The sequence below is a fragment of the Schistocerca americana genome, chromosome 3 (genome assembly GCF_021461395.2).
Source record: "Schistocerca americana isolate TAMUIC-IGC-003095 chromosome 3, iqSchAmer2.1, whole genome shotgun sequence".
Lineage (NCBI taxonomy): Eukaryota > Metazoa > Arthropoda > Insecta > Orthoptera > Acrididae > Schistocerca > Schistocerca americana.
This window is the reverse complement of record NC_060121.1, coordinates 39,265,184-39,287,469: the sequence shown is the minus strand read 5'-3', so window position 1 is coordinate 39,287,469 and position 22,286 is coordinate 39,265,184. Positions and strand designations below refer to the sequence as shown.

Here is a 22,286-nt window from a genome sequence, read left to right as displayed (position 1 = left end):
ACAGTTCTCCTTCTCTGCCACGGCGCATTTCTTCTCCTGCTCCACCCAGCGGTTGCCGCCCCAGGCCGTCATCCGTTTCGCCTGGCCGCACCGGTGGTAGCCTACCATCTGGCCGTTCACCGGTGGAGGAAGCTCCCCCTCCCGGCCATCTTACCAAGATGGCCGATGAACCTATAGAACCAATGGACGATGACTGTCAGCCTACTGATAGCGGCGACAGTGCTCGCTCGAAGCCGGGTCTTCAGCGGCCTTCGAGGTGACCCCTTCTTTCATCTTCCTTTTCTTCTTACGATGGCACTTATTCACTGGAATATTCGCAGCATTCACTCCAACCGAGAGGACTTGAAGTTGCTGCTCCGCTTGCACCGTCCGCTCGTCGTAGCCCTCCAGGAAACGAAGCTACGCCCATGAGATCAAATTGCCTTGGCACACTACACCTCTGTGCGTTTTGACCTACCCCCTGTGGTAGGTATTCCGGCTCATGGAGGGGTTATGTTGCTTGTCCGGGATGATATTTACTACGATCCCATCACATTGCACACCGGCCTGCAGGCAGTTGCCATCCGAATTACTCTCCCCACTTTTACATTTTCCATTTATACCGTTTACACTCCATCGTCGTCTGCCGTTACCAGGGCAGACATGATGCAAATTATTGCTCAGCTACCTGCACCATTTTTGTTAACTGGAGACTTCAATGCCCACCATCCCCTTTGGGGCTCTCCAGCATCCCGCCCGAGGGGCTCCCTGTTAGCAGACCTTTTCAACCAGCTCAATCTTGTCTGCCTCAATACTGGCGCCCCTACTTTTCTTTCGGACACATTTCACACCTATTCCCATTTAGACCTCTCTATATGTACTACCCAACTTGCACGCCGGTTTGAGTGGTATGCACTTTCTGATACATATTCGAGCGACCACTTCCTGTGTGTTATCCATCTCCTGCAGCATACCCCCTCTCCGTGCTCATCTAGTTGGAACATCTCCAAAGCAGACTGGGGGCTCTTCTCTTCCAGGGCGACCTTTCAGGATCAAACCTTCACAAGCTGCGATAGTCAGGTCGCACACCTCACCGATGCCATTCTCACTGCTGCTGAATATTCCATCCCTCACCCTACTTCTTCTCCACGTCACGTACCGGTCCCCTGGTGGACCGCGGCATGTAGAGACGCTTTACGTGCTCGTCGACGTGCTTTACGCACCTTTAAACGCCACCCTACAGTGGCGAATTGTATCAATTATAAACGATTACGTGCACAGTGTCGTCGTATTATTAAAGAAAGCAAGAAAGCCAGCTGGGCTGCTTTCACAAGCACCTTCAACAGTTTTACTCCTTCTTCTGTTGTCTGGGGTAGCCTGCGCCGGCTATCTGGCACTAAGGTCCACTCACCAGTTTCTAGCTTGACGGTCGCGAATGGTGTCCTTGTGACCCCTGAGGATGTCTCCAATGCCTTCGGCCGCTTTTTCGCAGAGGTTTCGAGCTCCGCTCATTACCACCCTGCCTTCCTCCCCCGAAAACAGGCAGAGGAGGCTAGGCCACCTAACTTCCGCTCCTTGAATCGTGAAAGTTATAATGCCCCATTCACCATGCGGGAACTTGAAAACGCACTTGCCCGGTCACGGTCCTCCGCTCCAGGGCCTGATTCTATTCATATTCAGATGCTGAAGAACCTTTCTCCTGCGGGTAAAGGTTTCCTTCTTCGTACTTATAATCGCATCTGGATTGAGGGACATGTTCCCGCATCCTGGCGCGAGTCTATTGTTGTACCGATTCCTAAGCCGGGGAAGGACAAGCACTTGCCTTCCAGTTATCGACCCATCTCGCTTACCAGCTGTGTCTGTAAGGTGATGGAGCGAATGGTTAACTCTCGTTTGGTTTGGCTGCTCGAATCTCGACGCCTACTTACCAATGCTGTTGACCATCTGGTTACCTTGTCGACCTTCATTATGAATAACTTCTTGCGGAAGCGCCCGACCGCGGCTGTGTTCTTTGATTTGGAGAAGGCTTACGACACCTGTTGGAGGGCGGGCATTCTCTGCACCATGCATACATGGGGCCTTCGCGGTCGCCTCCCTCTTTTTATTCGTTCCTTTTTAATGGATCGACAGTTCAGGGTACGTGTGGGTTCTGTCCTATCGGACACCTTTCGCCAGGAGAATGGGGTGCCACAGGGCTCAGTTTTGAGCGTCGCTCTCTTCGCCATAGCGATCGATCCAATAATGGATTGCGTCCCAGCTGAAGTATCAGGCTCCCTTTTCGTGGACGATTTTACCATCTATTGCAGCGCGCAGCGTACATGTTCCCTGGAGCGCTGTCTTCAGCGTTGTCTTGACCGTCTTTACTCCTGGAGTGTCGCCAATGGCTTCCGTTTTTCTGCCGAGAAGATGGTCTGTATTAACTTCTGGCGCTACAAAGAGTTTCTCCCACCGCCCATACGACTCGGTCCCGTTGCTCTCCCATTCGTGGAGACAACAAAATTTTTAGGTCCTACATTTGACAGGAAACTTCGCTGGTCTCCACATTTGTCATATTTGGCTGCCCGTTGTACCCGTTCTCTAAATGTCCTCTGTGTTCTCAGTGGTATGTCGTGGGGAGCGGATCGAACTGTCCTACTTCGCCTATATCGGTCGATCGTCCGCTCCAAGCTGGATTATGGGAGCTTCGTATACTCCTCTGCACGGCCATCTATCTTACGCCGCCTCAACTCCATACAACATCGGGGTTTACGTCTTGCGATCGGAGCGTTTTATACTAGTCCCGTCGAGAGTCTTCATGCTGAAGCTGGTGAATTGCCACTCACCTACCAGTGCGATATACTGCTTTGTCGGTATGCCTGTCGGCTATTGTCAATGCCCGACCACCCGTCTTATCGTTCCTGTTTTGACGACTCTCTCGACCGTCAATACGGGTTGTATGTCTCTGCCCTGCTACCCCCTGGAGTTCGCTTTCGTCACCTCCTTCAACACCTTGATTTTTCACTCCCTGCAACCTTTGGAGTGGGAGAGAGCCACATGCCGCCTTGGCTCCAGGCTCAGGTTCGCGTTCACCTTGACCTCAGCTCGCTCCCAAAGGAGGTTACCCCCGGTTCGGTATACCACTCCCATTTTGTCGAACTTCGTTCGAAGTTCATTAATATGACCTTCATTTATACAGATGGCTCTAAGACCAGTGACAGGGTCGAGTGTTCTTTTATTGTCGGGGCACAAAGTTTCAAGTACCGGCTCCATGGCCATTGTTCGGTCTTCACAGCTGAGCTCTTTGCCCTCTACCAGGCTGTTCTTTACATATGCCGCCACCGACATTCTGCTTATGTCATTTGCTCCGATTCCCTGAGCGCCATCCAGAGCCTCAGTGATCCGTATCCAGTTCACCCTTTCGTGCACTGGATCCAACGCTCTCTTCAGCAGCTGGTGGACGACGGTTCTCCGTTTAGCTTTATGTGGGTTCCTGCCCATGTCGGTATCCATGGGAACGAAGCTGCAGATGCCGCGGCCAAGGCTGCGGTCCTCCAGCCTCGGACAGCTTCTTGTTGTGTCCCTTCATCAGATTGTAGCAGGGTCCTTTGTCGGCGCATTTTATCGCTGTGGCATGCCGATTGGGCTGCACTTAAGGACAACAAGCTTCAGGCCTTGAAACCTCTTCCTGCGGCTTGGCCGTCGTCCTCACGCCCTTCTCGGCGGGAGGAGGTCGTTTTGGCCCGGTTACGAATTGGACACTGCCGGTTCAGCCATCGCCATCTGCTGACGGCTGCGACGACACCGTTCTGCCCATGTGGGCAATTGCTGACGGTCCGCCACATCTTAACGTCCTGTCCAGATTTTAACACACTGCGTCTTGATCTTGGCCTGCCATGTACTCTAGATGCCATTTTAGCGGATGACCCACGAGCAGCTGCTCGCGTTCTTTGTTTTATCAACTTGACAAACCTCTCTAATGACATTTGATAATGCTGTTTTTTTTTTTTTTTTTTTTTAATCCTATGCCTGTCAGTCTGTCTTTTATCGTGTTTTCCCTTTTAGTTGCTGTTTTAAACTTGTGCCTCGCAGTGCATTCCTAACGTAGTCTGGGTGCTAATGACCGTTGAAGTTGTGCGCCCTAAAAAAGAAGAGAAAAAAATTCCGAATCAGATATGCTGCTACCAATGTCATCAGTTGAGTCACCTAGAACATCTTGTCGACACCCAGCCAAATGCGTAACCTTGGCAGGGATGCACACGAGGGCGAATGTCCGCCTCCTCCCCGCTGTGTCAACTGCACTGGCAGCCATGCCACTTCCTGCCGGGATTGTCCCTTGTATCTAGATGAGCGGGCTGTACAAGAGATTCCGGTAAAGGAAAAAGTGCCTTACCCAGTAGCTCGCAAATTACTGGCTAGTCGCAAACCTTATGTTCTCCCATCTGGCAACTATAGTTCTTTTCTTGTTACCCCCTGCTCCATGGAGGACGTGGCCACACAGACAAGTGAGCTTAAACTTGGCTCTTGGTTGTGAAGTCGCCCAGTGTCAAGGTAGCATTGCCGTCCCGCTGTGCAACAAACCGTCAAACTCTCGCCTAAAGGGGCGAAGCTACCCGCTCCACAACCGGCAGGCAGGAAAGGACAGTAGTGGTACTCTCAAGGAGACTTCCTCCGTCGCTGCAGCCAAACAACATCCAAGTCTTCCTCTTACCAGAAGGGCTTGAAGATGTCCGGTAAAGACAAACGGTCTTCTCCTTCACCAACTCGACGATCCTGCTTGACGGTGTTGCCATGTGGTCACTTAGCCCACCCGGCCTAAGTTTGGCCGGTGTGCACCACCAACCGTTTTTCAGCGTTAGACTCCACAGACCGACCGCACAAGCACACCAATGGTTCTGTGGTCCCCATGGAGCGGGATCCTCCTGCTTCTGTGCCCTTTAATAGTGACTCCACAAAGAGGATTTACGGCTGCTTCTAGTATTGCAGCATCTGCTTGTACTCTGGCTTCAGGAAACGAAATTGGGACCCTCAAGACCGCTTTCGGCTTTAACATTACTTACCGATTTGTTTTAACCTTTCCCCTGAGGTCGGCATCTCATCTCATGGGGGTGTCATGCTGTTCACAATGGATGACCTTCATAGTCAACCCATCTCCCTGACTAACCGTCTTCCAAGCTGTTGCCGTTCGCCTTTACCTTCCACACTTGACTTTCTCCCTCTGCACCATTTATTTACCTCTGTCCTTCGATGTCACCAGGGTGGACTTCCTTCAGCTTATTCGGCAGTTACCTCCCCTGTTTTTGCTACTCAGTGGCTTTAATGCCCATCATCCCCTTTGGGGTTCTCCTAGGACCTGCCAGAGAGGTTCCCTCTTGGCTTACCTTCTTAACCAACTCAACCTCTTCTGCTTTAACACTGGAGCACCCACTTTCCTTTCTGACTCGTCGCACACCTATTCTCTTTTGGAACTATACTTTTGCACTGCCCAGCTTGCCGATTGCCTTGAGTGGTCCGTTCTTTCTGATGCCTACTCCAGTGACCATTTCCCATGTGGTCTCTGTCTACTGATTCCTACCCCATTCACATGCATGCCCAAATGGCAGCTTACTAAGGCTGACTGGCAGCTTACTAAGGCTGACTGGCAGCTTTACTCCTCCGTAGCGACCTTCGCTGAGCAACATTTCCTCAGTTGTGATGACTGGGTGGACAATCTCACCAGCATTATCCTTCCTGCTACAGAACATTCCATTCCTTGCACTACCTCTTTACCACGTCGTGTCCCAGACCTTTGATGGACTGATGCATGCCGCAACACAATTCGTGCGTGGAGACGTGCTCCCCGCGTTTTTAACTGCCACCCTATGCTGGAAAATTGCATTCACTTCAAACAGATGCGTGCAAAGTGTCGTCGTGTTCTTCGGGGTAGTAAAATAGCTAGTTGGATTTCAGTCACTAGTTATTTTCACATTTCCATACATTCCTCTGTAGTGTGGGCCAACCTGTGATGGCTCTCTGGAACCAAGATCCATTCCCCCATTTCCAGCCTGACGTTAGGTGCCAATGTTATCATGTATCCTATTGCTATCTCCAACACCTTGGGCCGCCATTTTTCGGAAGTTTCGAGCTCTTCCCACTATCCTCCTGCCTTTATGCATAGGAAATGAGTGGAGGTGGCTCGGGCACTTCCCTTCTCTTCTCCGAATCGTGAGTGCTACAATGCTGCCTTCACTATGAGGGAGATAGATCATGCTCTCATTTCATCCCGGTCCTCCACCCCAGGGCCAGACGCTATCCACGTTCAGAAGTTGTAGCACCTCTCTCTTTTGGACAAGCACTTTCTGCATAACACGTACAACTGCATCTGGATGCTTGCTTGAAGCCACAGTCATACCCATACCTAAGCCCAGTATGGACAAAAACCTTCTTTCCAGCTACTGCCCCATCTCTCTTACTAGCTGCATTTGCATGGTGATGGAACGTATGACTCATGCCCGGCTGGTGTGGTGGCTCGAGTCTCGCGATTTACTCATGAATGCACAGTGTGGATTCCGAGCGTGGTGTTCTGCAGTTGACCATCTCATTACTTTGTCCACTTATGTCATGAATGGTTTTCTGTGGAAATCCCAGACTGTGTTTCGATTTGGAGAAGGCCTACAACACCTGCTGGAGAACTGGTATCCTCTGTACTCTTTACACGTGGGGCTTCTGTGGGTGCCTACCCTGTTTTTTTTTTTTTTTTTTTTTTTCTACAAGACTGAATTTTCAAGGTACGTGTGGGTTCTGCCTACCGTATTTACTCGAATCTAAGCCACACTTTTTTTTCCGGTTTTTGTAATCCAAAAAACCACCTGCGGCTTAGAATCGACTGCAAAGTAAGCGGAAGTTCTGAAAAATGTTGGTAGGTGCCGCCACAACCAACTTCTGCCGTCGAATATATGTAGCGCTACACAGGCATGTTTTGCAGGCACAATGATAAATACTGGCGCCAAAACCTCTGTGTCAGTGCATTTTCATACATTATCCAATGAAGTAAATACAAATTCAGTATTGTTCATCTTCGAATGTAGGAGCATTTCAATGTACTACGAAAATCCGACTGGCAAGACTGTTTGGGATGTTTGTCAACTCTACGTTCTGAATTTTTTCCTGCCTGTGAGAAGAGATGGTTGCTAATAGGAACTTTTTGTATTGTGAATCACATGCAGTATTCTCTTCACCATAAGAATAATACGAATATAAAAATTTTGCCAAGTATTCTTTCGTGTTTGCTGCTATCTCATTTAAATCCTGTCTGCCTAATAAACAACGAAACTAGAGTGAGACAACAGCAAATGCAGAAGAATATACATATCATGTCATGTTTATATCCGTATTATTCTTATGCCTAATAGTGATAGTCAAAAATGAATCACGGCAATTGACTAGATTTTTAAATCTAAGATGACCCTAATTTCTGTGCAGAATGTAATGTACTAAAGAGGCGTCTGCAAAGAGTTTCAAACGGAGAAAAATTTTCGCTAAACTCTCGTTCAGAACATCTTCTATCATACACAGTCTATTATTTAGCTCTTGTTGATCATTATCAAAGAAAGCAGCAGTGTAAGTAACAACAAGTAGCAGTCTCTTGCCATTGTTTCGCTAATGAGACGATTTGTCTCTCTTTTTTTTTTTTTAATTGTAAGCGGTGGTAGCGCGCACAAAAGCGAGGCATCCCACAAGCGGCAACAGGCCGTAAACACTCATTATCAGAATGTGACAAACAATGCATGACACAGTGCAATAATGCATTTTCAGCTTAGAGTGACATAAACACCTATAACAAAAAGAACGACACTTATCAGATCAAAGAAAAATAAGCAATCAATTCAAACCAGACGAAGCACGTGAAAAAGGAAGGGGGTACCCGTATAAATACGGACAGAGCGCCTGACGCATAGCAATGGCTACCTGGTAAAGCTTTAAGCTTACGACTCGAACCAAACTACTGTAGCTGTATCGTCATTCATTCGACCTAAATTGTGTCTCATATTACAATGGACCAACTTTGTTCAGATTTGGAGGTGCGGCCTAAAACTTTTCTCTCCCCTTGAATTTCAAGTCTCAAATTTCAGGTGCGGCTTAGATTCGGGAAATTTTTTTTTCCCTTGATTTCGAGTCTCATTTTTCATGTGCGGCTTAGATTCGAATGCGGCTTAGATTCAAGTAAATAGGGTAGTTGGACACCTTTATTCAGGAAGATGGTATGCCTCAGCGTTCTGTCGTGAGCATCATCCTCTTTGCTATTACCACTAACCCTATCATGGCCTGTCGCCCACCAGGCATCTCCTGCTCCCTTTTTGTCGATGATTTTGCCATCTTTGGCAGTTCTCCACAGATCTGTCTCACTGAGCGGCATCTTCAGCACTTCACTCCTGGAGCATCGCCAATGTCTTTTGCTTTTCCACTGACAAAACTATATGTATGAATTTCTGGAGGTGCAAATGGTTTCTCCCACCATCTCTACATCTTGGGCATATTGCCCTTTTGTTCGTTGACACTACGAAATTCCTGGGGCTCATGCTAGATAGGAAACTCTCTTTGTCCTCCCATGTCTCTTACCTGACAGCCAACTGCACGCAGTCCGTCGATATCCTACGTGTCATCAATGGAACTTCTTGAGGTGCCGATCGAACCACCCTCCTCCATTTGTAGCAATCCCTTGTTCGTTCGAAACTAGACTATGGGTGCTTTGTTCATGCATCTGCATGCCCGTCCCTTTTACGCAGTCTCAAAACTATCCATCATCATGGCATCGGTTTGGCCACCAGCACCTTTTAGACCAGCTCAGTTGAGAGTCTGTGTGCTGAAGCTGCTGAAATACCACTGTCCTGCCTCTGTGACTTCCTCCTCAGCAGGTATGCATGTGTTCGTCTGCCATTCGTGGCCACCCCTCCTATGCCTCCTTCTTTGATGATTCCTTAGATCATCAGTATGGGGCTCGTTCCTCTTCTGCTACCTCCTTGAGTCCACTTTCGCCACTTGATATGGCGGTTTAACTTCTGCTACCTGCAACTTTCCCAGTGGGTGTGAACCCTTCATTGTCTTGGCTTGGTGAAGCGGCCCATGTTAACCTTGGCCTTCATTCACTTCCTAAGGACACTTCTCCAGCCTCGGTCTATCGCCTTCCGTTTCATGCCATAGGCATGGAACTTAGCGATAGTACCTTTGTGTACACTTATGGCCCTCGGACTGACTGTGGGTTCTGGTGTACCTTTGTCATTGGCACCCGTGTCTTTCAATATCGGCTTCCGGCTCACTTCTCTGTACTTACAGTTGAGTTTTTCGCCTTGTATCAGGCCATAGAGTACATCTGGCGACACTGCCTTCCCCTTTGTGTCCTCTGCTTAGACTCACTCAGCACCCTCCAAAGTCTCTGCGCTGTACACTGCTCATCCCTTAGTGCAGTGGGTACAGGGAAACTGTCCCTTGCTCGCTCATGGTGGAGCCAATGTCGTGTATCTCTGCCTGCGAGTACCTCTGTTCCCTCGAATGATCTCTGCATTGCCGTCTGTCAGGTGGTGGTGTCCCTTTGGCATTTCCAATGGTCCTCCCTTCAACGGGATAAGTTTTAGCTTACTAGGCCCCCCCCCCCCTCCCCCGTCCCCGGAGGAGATTATCTTAATTCGGCTGCGTGCTGGGCCATCATCATTTGCTCAGTGGCGCTGCCCCACCACTTCGTACGCATTGCGCCCAAATTTTAACTGTCCACCACTTCCTGCTGGAATGCCCTTTTTTACCACTTTACGTTCCAGCTTGGGTTTGCCATCTGATTTATCAGCCATTTTAGCGAATGTCGTGTGGGCTGTCAACTGCGTTTTAATTTTTATCTGCCATAGAGAAGGCCATTTAATTTTTAGTTTTGGACCTCCATTTTTGTATGATGTGTCTGTTAGCCCTTTTTCCACGTGCCTTTTTTAGCTGTCTCCTATTCTGTCCTTTGAGACTGACATATAGTTGTTCCCCTCATCTCTGTGTTTGTGTTCTATAGTTTTGACTTTGGTGCGTATGACCCGAGTTGTTTCTTGCGCCCTAAAAGAAAAGAGAACAAAACATACCGATGGGGACTCCTTTATTTCAATGAAGCAACAGTTTCTGTTGACCATCTAGAGGACAAGTTTGGGGAGGTGGTGGGCTTGTCCAAAATGCGGTCAGGGTCAGTCTTGATAAAAACAGCATCCTCTGCCCAAGAACCTTCTTTTGCAATCTGACTACGAGCTGCATGCCAACTTAGAGTGACGAGGCATTCATTTCGTCCGGCGCGTCCATCGGGGTCCGAGGGATAATCAGGTTGCCGTCGGTGCCTCCATCTTGGCCTTCGAGTGTGACACATTGCTTGAGAAGGTCAAGGTGATGGTCTATTACTGTAAATGTAAAGCCATACATCCCTCCTCCTATGCGGCACTTTAAGTGCAGGATGTTCGGCCATATGTGTTCCTGCTATATTTCCAGTGTCACATGTAGAGATGTGGGCACCCACCACATCCCAATAGTCCACGTGCCCCACCTCCCATCTTTGTCAACTGTGGAGAGCATTGTTCCCCTTGCTCGCCAGAATGTTGGATTTTACATCGCGGAAGGAAAATCATGGAATACGAGACCCTGGACCAACTGACGTATACTTGAGGCTAAGAAGAAATTAGAGCATCTTCATCCTGTGACCATCTCTTACGCCGCCGTTACAAGAACAGTTGTAGCCCCATCCATTCCGCAAATTCCGGTTGGCTCTCTGAGCCGTAAGACTACACCTGCCCCCTTGATACAAACTGCTCAGGAAATAAATCGCTGGCAGCAGGTGACCCTGAGGTGTAAACTGCCTCATTGAATGTTCCGTGCCTTCCCAGCCTTAAAATCATATCATCCACCGCCTGACTGAGCTACGGCAACTGTTCAGCTTTACACACGCTTTCTGCATTGCCCTTCAGGAAACCTGGTTCCCAGCAATGTGGACCCCTCCCCTCTGTGGCTATAAGGGGTATTACAGGAACCGTAGTGACTATAATTGGGTGTCAGGTGCAGTTTGCGTCTGTGTCCTGAACTCAGTATGCAATGAGCATGTACCCCTTCAAACCCCTCTTGAAGCTGTGGCTATCAGGATGTGGACAACACCGGAAATAACTGTCTGCAACGTATATCTTCCTCCAGATGGTGCGGTACCCCTGAACGTATTTGTTGCACTGATTGATCAGCTCACTAAACGTTTCCTACTTTTGGGAGATTTTAACGCTCATAACCCCTTGTGGGGTGACACTGTGCTTACTGGCCAAGGTAGGGAGGTCGAAAATTTACGGTCACAACTCCACCTCTACCTCTTAAATACAGGTGCCCCCCACACATTTCAGTGTGACACATGGCACGTATTGATCTCCCTGTTTTCAGTCCTTGCCTTCTCCCATCTATCCACTGGAGAGCACATGACGACCTGTGTGGTAGTGACCACTTCCCCATCTTTTGTCACTACCCCGGTCCACGGACACCTGCCCAGATGGGCTTTAAACAAAGTGAACTGGGAAACTTTCATCTCTGCTGTCACTGTTGAATCTTTCCCACACAGTAACATCGATGTGATGGTTGGGCAGGTGATTGCAACTATCGTTTCTGTGGTAGAAAACACGATCTCTCGCTCTGTTGGGTCGCCGCGGCGAAAGGCTGTCCCTTGGTGGTCGCCAGAAGTTGCTGAAGAAATTAAGGAGCATCGGCGAGCTATACAGTGGCATAAGCGGTGTCCTTCCCTGGAGCCCCTCATAGCCTTTATATGGCTCCGTGTCTGCGTTCGCCATTTTAACAAACGACAGAAGCAGGAGTGTTTGGAGAGATAAGTCTCGAACATTAGGTGCCATATGTCACCTTCCCAAGTCTAGGCTAAGATCAAACTTGTTTTCGGGTACCAGACCCCAACAGGTGTTCCCAGTGTTAACATAAATGGCATGTTATCTACTGACGCAAACGCTATTGCCGAACACTTTGCTGAAGTCTCTGTGTTGGAGAATTACCCCCCCCCCCCCCCCCCCCCTCCCCTCCCCAGCCTTTCGCACTGTCAAAACGGAGGCTGGAAGGGGAAAGTGATTTCATTCAGTACACACCACAGTGAACCCTGTAACGCCCCATTTACAGAGTGGGAGCTCCTCAGTGCCCTGACACATGATTGTTTTGACATCCCAGACATGTTTGATTGGGTTCATATCTGGTGAGTTGGGGGAGGGGGGGGGGGGTGACCAGCACATCAATTGGAACTTGCCATTGTGTTCGGCGAACCACTCCATCACATTACTGGCCTAGTGACATGGTGCGTTATCTTGTTGAGAAATGCCACTGTCATCAGGAAACATATTCATGAAGTGGTGTACGTGGTCTGCATCAAGTGTATGATACTCCTTGGTTGTCATATTGTCTTGCACGAGCTCCACTGGACCCATGAATGCCCTCGGAATTTTCTCCAGAGCACAATGGATCTACCACCAGCTTGTCTTTTTACCACAGTACATGTGCCAAGGAGCTGTTCCCCTGGAAGAGGACAGACTTGCACCCTCCCACTGGCATTATGAAGAAGGTATTGTGATTCATCAGACTATGGTCACATGCCCATTTCAGTCATAGTTGCTGATGTGGTTTTAACATTGGCACATGCATGAGTCATTGTTAGGGGTGTTCGGTGCACTGTGTGTTAACACACACTTGTACTGTGTCCAGCATTAAGGTCTGATATTAGTTCCATCACAGTTCATTACCTGTCCTTTTCTACGAGTCTGCCCTGCCAAAGACATCTGACATCTGTAATGAGGAGTGGCTGCCAAACCCCATGTCATCTGACATGGTTTTACCTTGATTTTGCCACGTGTTGAAGATACCTCAACACTCCCCGAACACCTGACAAGTTTCCAAAACGCTCGTGCCAAGCCCCCAGGCCATCACAATCTGCTCTAGGTCAAACTCAGATCATGCACCTTCCCCATTTTCCACACAGACAGCACACTCCTTAATACTGCATGCAGTGCGCGTGATCTAGCAGTCACTCCTCACCAGGTGATGCTGCTATCTCCTGGGCGGGTTTATATTGATAGTAGGCCACTGGTAACAACACCCTGGCTAATGAGTGTATATAATAGCTTTCTTTTGTTGGCTTAGCAGGCCATCTCACCACTGAATGGCAGGGATGTTAATATTCATGAGTTGCCTCTCCGCACGAACTCGCCCCTGAGAGTTTACGCTGTCTGCTGCACCTACTTTCCTGTTGCTGTTTATCACCATCTTTCAGTGTGCCTGTTAGTCTGTTTATTGAGTACTGCTACTTCAGGAGCAATGCCACCACAATACTGCACTTAAACTACTTCATGATGTGTACAAATTACCTCAGAGTATTCTACTGACTTACAGATTTGATGATGATGGATAAAACGTCAGATTGCATCTTTTCGATTTGTTGTTACAAGCAAACATTTTTATTTATTTATTTGTAAGACTGGAAAAACAAATTTCAATGGTTAATACAAGAAACTTAATTTCTAAAGAGATGGCTTCAAATCTCTACCATCCATTGTCATTTAGATTTTTTGCAGTTTAAGTGAATTGCAGAAAGTAGTTACTAGGATTGTCACTTAACAGAATAACAAAGTCAGTTTCCTTGCCAAACACTGTCCAACTGACCTCAGGTTTTGTTTTTGTGGCCTTATTGCACTGGTATCAAGCTTCAGAAAAATGATAGCTGTAAGAGGTGAAATTTTCCTTCTTTAAATGTTCGAGAAAATAAAAAATAAATACAATAAATCCATTCAATATATTGTTCCCCTATTGGCTTGGGGTTCTAAGAGTAACTCATCTTTAGAGCCTTTTTTTTTCCCACTCCCTCCCCTACTTGGATAGTTTTCGTTGTAGAGTACTTTGGTGCATAGAATCTTTGGTTCATTTACATTTTCTGTTTTTGTCTTACAGAACAGAAAATAGTTCTGAAGAAATATCAGATGCAGATGCTACAGATCATGTTAGTTTAACACCTGACCTTAATGATAGCGGAAATGTGAGCAATAATGCCTTTAATGCACTGAAACGTATACGATTAAAGCAGAATAATGGAAAACCTACCCGCGACACAGAGCAAGAAGAAAGAACAATTTTTGTGAAAAACCTTCCACACACTTTAAATAAAAAGAAGATAAAGAAAATCTTTAAAGAATTTGGTGAAATTGAATCAATAAGGTTAAGATGTGCTGCTGTGGAGGACATAAAAATCTCAAAGAAATTTGCTGTAATCAAGAACAAATTTCATGCTGAAAGATCAACTATTTCAGCATTTGTTCGCTTTAAACTTAAAGAAGATGCATTATCTGCACTAGCTGCAAATGGAACACTTGTTGAAGATCATCACATCTTTGTGGATGAAGCGTTGAACTCAAATAAGCATGATCAAAAGAGATCTGTTTTCTTAGGAAATGTTCCATTCTGTAAGTTGAAAGGTTTTATTTTCCCCCATATATATTATTTTACTCATATAATATGAAGTGTATTGTACTTTGGCATCTTTTCTAATTAAAGCAACTGAAGAAGAAGAAATTTGGAGAATATTTGAGAAATGTGGTAGGATACTGGACATCAGAATTGTAAGAGACATGAAAACTGGTATTGGGAAAGGATTTGCATATGTCACCTTTGAGGTATGTATTTCAATTCTGAATCATTGCAATTCAGAAAACTTTCTGGTATTAGTGGGATTGAATTTTATTTGTAGATTGTCACTTACGTACAAAGTGAACAATGAAATATTCTATTTAATTTTCCATGTTTGCTTATTGTTGTTAAAGAGGGATTACTTTTATGCAAACTTGCAACATGCTGCCACCTCTGCTGTATGAAGTTCTAAAGAACTCACTCTTATGACTACTTATTATTGTTAAAAACTTTCTAAAGTATACTATGCTGTAGTAGTTATGAATGACCTGTGTGCTGTTATGGTTTCTGAGCTAGACTACATAAACAGCAATCTATTGATATTTTCTTTAGTCTGTAGTAATGTATATCTTGCCTCTCGTTGGTTATTTGAAACTATCATTCCTTTGGTTATGAGAAATAAACCCATTACCACCCTGCACGTTATAGAGGAAAAGCAGTATGGTTGGAACTGCCACTGTTTTCGACTTCATCCCAGGAACGGTCTAGCACATATGACTAAAGTTATAACTGAGGTAAGTGCCTGTTGGAATGCTGCGCTGACATCGCTTGTTCTTTGTGTCAGGCCTTAGGTAACCACTGAGCGCTGAGAAAACAGGATATGTGGTTTTGGCACTGGAGCTGAAATATTGTTTAGTGCCTTTGCCCATTTTTTTTCTATTGTGTGTTCAAAATAATTTGTAACTTTTAATAGTTTCATGCCGTGGAGAGCAGTGTTGCAAGTGCTCGCATGTAGGGTGCCTCACTCCTGGTTTTTGTATGTAGTCATTAAACAGCTCTCAATGAAGTATTAATTAATAAGCAAGCAATACCGAACAGGACGCCTGTGTTATTTAGTATTTTATAACTACTAATGATTGTGGTGTAAGGAGTGACTCTGACACAGGAAGAATCATTACTGTCTTTTGACACAGAAGTTGTCTTGAAATTGTTAAGGATTGCTGGAATAAAGGGTGTAGAGACAGTTGGTCCTCTTGGCTCCATGTATCTGCAACGGCATGGGTATTTACCACATAACTTTACATCTATGCCTATATAAGTTTTATAGGACTTAACTGAGCATGATATGGAGGAAGCTTGATTGTGCTCTTGACTTTTCACCATACCAGTTTAACTTGAAAGCGTAGGGTTTGTCTTTGCAGCTTTAAAAATGTTTATATTGGCCTTATGTCAGGTTCAGTCTATACTAAAAACAAAATATCCGCTTTACTCTACTGCATTGTTATTCATTTCTTCATAGCACATGCCAATTACTGCTACTGTTGAATACGGGGAAACATTTTGGAGCAGAAAATTAAAACCATTCCGTGAAAACTGGCAATATTTTATTACCTTGTGGTAATCTTCTTTTCTGGAGCAAAAGAGCAAAAAAAGTGTGAAATGAAGTCATGACTTGAGTCAGCATGAAAGACAGTTATCCCATAATCCTTTGATATTGAACCTTTTTTTGTTCATTTGGCAATAAAGTCTGTTCATCCTTTTGTCAATATAAAATTTGCATAAACCTATGTATCATCAAGCAGTGTGATGCCTTCAAATGTAGTTCTCTGTTTTGATTGCTAAAAAACCCTTTATTTTACTCCAAGAATGATCACAGCTTTTTTTATTGAAAATGCAAAAGCTGAAACTGCTCGTGAGGTAGCAGCAATTGGAGTCGTTAGTAATCAGTTCGGTACACAGTTGCAGAGTAGCAGTACTCACCAAACATGGAGAAACTAAGGTTTGTTTTTCATGTGCATCCTAAGCCCGACCCTGCCACAAAAAGGACACATTGCCTTATGTATTGGAAGATTATTGCTCGTATGAAGTCCACATGCTTAACTGGTGATAACGTGGTTGCCTCTGATGCAGTGGGCCCAATTTCTATTCCTGGCTGGGCTAGAGACTTTCTCCACTCGTGGACTGGGTGTTGTGTTTTCTTCATCATTTCATCCTCATCGCCGGCATGCAATTCGCCCAATGTGTTGTCGACTGAAATAAGATTGCACTTGGCGGCCGAACTTCCCTGGATGGGGCCTCCTGGCCAACAGTGCCATACGTTGATTTCTTTTCTTTCCTTAAGAAGAAATCAAAGAAAGGCCTCACCTTATGACATGGGTTGTGCTTTCCTCTGCCTCTCGGTGACATATGTAACATTGTCATTGAAGTGTAACATACACTATAGCACAGAATTGCTCATGACTCAACGATGTACTTGCAGATCCTGACGCCAAAACATGAGTCTGTTGACTGAGTTTGGACAATCTGAGGGTGCACATACGCAAAATAATACTGAGACACTAGTAAATTTCAAGTAACTTCACCACATAGCCTATATGCCATACAGTTTTTTTTAGACTGCCTTTACGTTTCATTTTGCAACAATGTTGTCAGCATACCGATTTGTTTCACATTTGATGTCTCGAATCGTGCAGTTGTCAACAAAATAATTAAAATAATGAAACTCTTCAGCGGCACCTGAAAACTGGCAGTTGTGGCTGATAGTCTAGTTCCCATCATCTTGCTTTCTTTCACACATGACCATGTACCAGAGATGGTGACTAATGGTCTTTACCACTATCTGCATAGAAAAATAATGTGTAAATCAGTATATGGAAGTCTCAATGGTACTGAACTAGTGCACAGTGTTCACAGTGCAAACCACTTGACAGACAACAAACAGACATATATGAATCCTCTCTCTCTCTCTCTCTCTCTCTCTCTCTCTCTCTCTCTCTCTCTCTCTCTCTCTTCTCATCTGGAGATACGAATTCTCTCTGTCGGTATTTTTAATTTCTGACCCTGTACCCTAATATAAAATATATTAAGATATAGGACTCCTTCAGATTCCTACTCTCCATTTTGATCCACAAGAGTGCCTGCAAATGAACTACAGATAACTCAGTCCTTGTACTTCTCTCATACCCAATAAGCACTGGCCTCTGGCTATGGAACAATGTTGTAAGTACCTCCACATTACTTGGTCAAACGGCTTTGGAATCGTGCTAAACGTGCTTAAGGACGGAGGTCAAGCTGATGGGATATGCGTTCCGTTGGCATCCCCAGGGCAAGTGCATCCATACGGTATATGGGCACTGTGCCATAAGTTTTAATTTAGCTGTGGATTCCTGGGTCCCCTCGTTGTCTTTTGTCAGATGACTATTCAAATATTGCTGAAACCATTTGATTCTTTTTCACTCTCATCAGATGGCCTGATCGTCATAAATCTACTATGCTCATTATTGCTGCTTGTTGTGAAAACATGTTGATTTGTGTTTTGTGTCTTCTCTTCAAGCATTGTGATCCTTCGTCATAGTGTGGACTTTTCCTTGTTGGCAATTTAAACCCTAGGAAGCCCCTGAGGGGACTCATCGCCCTTTGTTAGGTTCGTGCTTGGCTACCATGGGTCCCCAGCTGTTGCTGTATCTTCTCCTTTCCGTGCCACATGTTTAACCTCTTGTTCTTTGTCCCCTCCCTTGGGAAACACGTCTCGGATGTTTTCGGGAATGTGTTCTGCGTTTTCGGTAGGCAACATCAGAACAGTGTTTCCAATGTTTTTCCTTCCATTTTTTTTTTTCATCATTCCCCTTCTCCTACCCTTCCTCAGCTTCGGTGTTCGAGGTCCGTCTTTCTCTTCTTCCTCCCTGTTGTGTGCTCCTGAAAGCCGATCTGTGTATCTGATGTGTAACAGATGACTGGGTAACATGTAATTCCCAGCTCAGGGTCGACAGGGCCCGTAACAGGCTAAGGCGATTGCCTGAGCTGCTACCTCCAAAATTGCTGAATGGTCCCCCTGTCAGGTGTTCGTGAGGTGTGATCTGAGGTGTGGATGGTCACCTAAGGCAGATGCCTCCCCCTCTGAGGGGTGTCCATGAGTTGAAAGGAGCATGCCATTGGAGACACTGGCAATCTTGGGGAATTTCCACGCATTGAGCCAATTGTCGTCTTCACATTCAATGGCCACTAAACGTAAACGGAATGGAACTCCACGACTCAAAGACCCTCCCAGCTGCACCACAGTTACACGTGGTTTCACACACTGAAAACAGTCAGTCCTTTGCATTGGTAAATCCACTGATTATTCAGAAAGGTGTTGATAAAATTGCCGGCTCTGTGGAAAGTTGCTGTCATTTATGCAATGGCACTTTGCTTTTGGAAACTACTTCTGGTTCTCAAACACAGCTGCATGCAGCTTCACTCCTCTACAGCTATCCTGCTCATGTCGAGGCTCATAAATCGCTAAATTCTTCCCATAGTGTTATTTACACTGGGGTACTTCATGGTCTGACAGATGTAGAAATCCAATTGTACCTCTCTGTTCAGGACGTCATTGCAGTCTTTTGGGTCACAAGCACTCTTTTTCTCCCTTTTGATACAGTGGTGCTTCTATCAAAGGTCAAAGCAGGCAATGAAGTTACGGGAGATCCGGGTGAAGGAAAAAGTACCTTACCCTGTCACTCGCAAGTTGTTGGCTTGTCGGAAACCTTGCGTTCTGCCATCCTGGACTTGCAGTACTGTCCTTGCTCCACGAAGGACATGGCCATGCAGACATGCTGCCTCAAATTCAGAACTATGATTGTACAATCACTCAGTGTCACGGTAGCCTCCCTGTCTCCTCCTCCAGCTGTGCAACAAACTACTAAATTTTTGCCACTTGGGGAGAAATCATCTGCTACACAACTGGCAGGCTGGAAAGGACAGCAGAAATACTCGCGTACCCCAACGGTCTTTTCCTTTGCTGGCTCGGAGATCCTATTGAACGGTGCCGCTACGTGATACCCTCACCCGGCTGAACTCAGTGTCGCCGGTGCGCACCGCCAACCATTTTTCTGCCCTGGACTCTGCGGACTGACAGAGGGAGAATGCCATTGCCTCTACAGATCTCTTGGTGCACAGGATCCTCCAGCCTCTCCACCCTGTAGCAGTGTCTTTGTAGGCTGACACTCGGCTTGTCGCTGAGGTGATACCTCTTCATTTTTTTTCTTCCTCCCCTTACATCTTCATGACTTCCCTCTAATCGAACATTCACAGCCTAGGTCCAACAAAGAGGAATTGCAGATCCTCTTGGAATTGCGGCGTCTGCTTGTTCTCTGTCTCCAGGAAACAAAATTGCGTCCTCACAACTGCTTCGAGCTCTCGCATTTCCTTCCAGTCCCCATTAACCTTCCCACTGTCGATGGCATTCCAACTTGTGAGGGAGTCATGCTGCTCATCTGGTATGACATTCATAGTCAAACCATCTCCCTGAATGACCGATGGCCGTAGCAGTCTGGTCCCTTCAATCCCAGAAACCAACCCACCTCCCAGAATACCTGGCTTCGAGCTGTTGCAGTCCGCCTTTTCCTTCCTTACTTCACATTTTCTCTTTGTACCATTTACATCCCTCTGTCATTTAGCTTCACCAGGGCACACTTCCCCCAGGTTATTGGGCAACTCCCTTGCCCCTTCCTGCTGATGGGCGAGTTTAATGCTCACCATCCACTTTGGGGTTCTCCCAGAACTTGTCAGTGGGGTGCCCTCTTGGCTGACCTTCTCAATCAATATAACTGCATTTGTTTTATTGTGGGAGCACCCACATCCTTTTCAGACTCCACGGACACCTATTCTCATTTGGACCATTCCTTCTGCACTGCCCAGCTTGCCCATCATCTCGAGTGATCCATTCTCTTTTACACATACTTGTGTGATCATTTCCCGTGTGCTGTCAGTTTGCTAACTCCTACCTCCCCTCCCTACATGCACACCAAAATGGCAGCTGACTGGAGGCTTCACTCCTCCCTGGTGACCTTCAGTGAACAACATTTCCCCAGTTATGATGACCAGTTATAATATCTTACAAATATTATCCATACCGCCACAGAATGATCCATTCCTCGCGCTTCCTCTTGAACGTGCCGTGTCCCAGTCCCTTGGTGGACTGAGGCAACCCGCGATGCAATTCGCATTCGGAGTTGTGTGCTCTGTGTTTTTGACCATCATCCTAAGAGTGCAAACTGCAGTCATTATAAACAGAAGTGTGCACAGTGTTGTCACATTCTTTGCGATAACAAAAAAGTTAGCTGGATATTAACGGTTCCACTCCCTCTTCCTTCCTGTGGGCCAACTTCCAATGCCCTGTGGGACCAAGGCCCATTCCCAAATTTCCGGCCTGACAGTAGCAGATGATATAGTGGATCCTCTTGCTATTTCCAGCACCTTGGGCCGTTATTTTGCAGAGATTTTGAGCTCCACCCACTATCACCCTGCCTTCCTCTGTCTGAAACGAGTGGAGGTGGCTCGGGCGATACCCTTCTCTTCTCAGAATCGTGACCACTTTATAGTGCTGTCATTACTATGAAGGAGCTAGGTCATGCTTTCACTTCATACCACTCCAAGGCTGGACATGGTTCACATTCATATGTTGTAGAACATTTCTCTTGTGGGAAAGCCTTTTCTCCTTCATACATGCAATTGCTTCTGGGCAGCGGGCATGTTTTCCAAATGCTTGCAGGAAGTTAATGTCGTTCCCATACCAAAGCCCGGTAAGGACTAACACCTTACTTCTACTTACTGCCCCATTTCTCTCACCAGCTGTGTTTGTAAGGTGATGTATGATTCATGCCCAGCTGCTATGGTGGCACGAGTCTTACAATTCACTAACCATTACATGATGTGGATTTCGAGCACGCCGTTTTTGCAGTTGATCACCTCGTTCTGATGTCCACCTGCTTTATTTCTTCATTGATAGTCCTTGGTGCCGAAATACTGCGTTGTTATACTGGCTGAAAAATTGGTGGTGGAAGTTCAACACTGACTACTGTAAATGATAAAACTGACAGTTGCATTTCAGTTTTCACTTTTCGCAGTCCCCCAATATTACAGTTACATAGCCAGTTCACCATTGGTGAATGATAATCCCCATTAATAGCTTGAAAACAAACATCAGCATACTGCTACAATAGTTTGATGTTGAACATCTATGAGCAGTAAATACCTAACCACACAATTCACAGTTCTTGCAGAATAATAAGGTAAGTGTGACACTAGTTCTGAAATAAATTGAACAGACACTGTCAGTGTTTTAACACATGGCCTACTTGTGTCACACTAATTCCATCGTTAACGCATTATTGTTACTTGAAACTGATACAGACTCCCTGTCTGAAAATCGGCCCTGGACTGACTGTTTTGGGACCGAAAATCGGGCCTTTATATATCCTCAGAATAATAGTAGACACTGACACTATACATTGTCCGATATAAATTAAATTAAAACTGAATACATTGAAAATTTCCTCCTTTTAAGCAGTTATTTCTACCACAAAGGTTAGGCCGAATTATTTGTTTAAATAATGAAATTAACAGATATAGTTATACAAACAATACTCTTTACAAACCTGGTAATTATTTTGAAATTAATTAAGGGCTGAGTTTGCTAATATGTTTCTGAATAGAAACAAATAAATACTTCAAGAATTCTTGTAGTTCTTCTTCCAAATGTTTATAATTACTACAGAACTTAATATTTGTTTATAAGTCAACAGTAGAATCTAAGTCACGAAACAATTACTGATTATTAACTGGGAATAGTCAAAATAAGTTAAGAAAAGGATTACATACACAAAACCAAGCAAAAATTAGATCTGGTGTTACATGTCTTAAGACTGAGGGCCAAC

At 45.7% G+C, this 22,286-nt stretch overlaps 1 protein-coding gene across 3 annotated transcripts in view; it reads left to right on the top strand.

The window, feature by feature from the left end:
- The window catches only part of LOC124606996 (RNA-binding protein 34), a 92,574-nt gene that overhangs the window by 46,694 nt on the left and 23,594 nt on the right, over positions 1-22,286 (top strand). For all 3 annotated transcript variants that reach the window (XM_047139143.1, XM_047139141.1, XM_047139142.1), the window contains exons 3-4: positions 13,921-14,429; positions 14,521-14,639. In XM_047139143.1, coding sequence (XP_046995099.1) covers positions 13,921-14,429; positions 14,521-14,639 — 628 coding nt within the window. The remainder of the gene's footprint in view (positions 1-13,920; positions 14,430-14,520; positions 14,640-22,286) is intronic.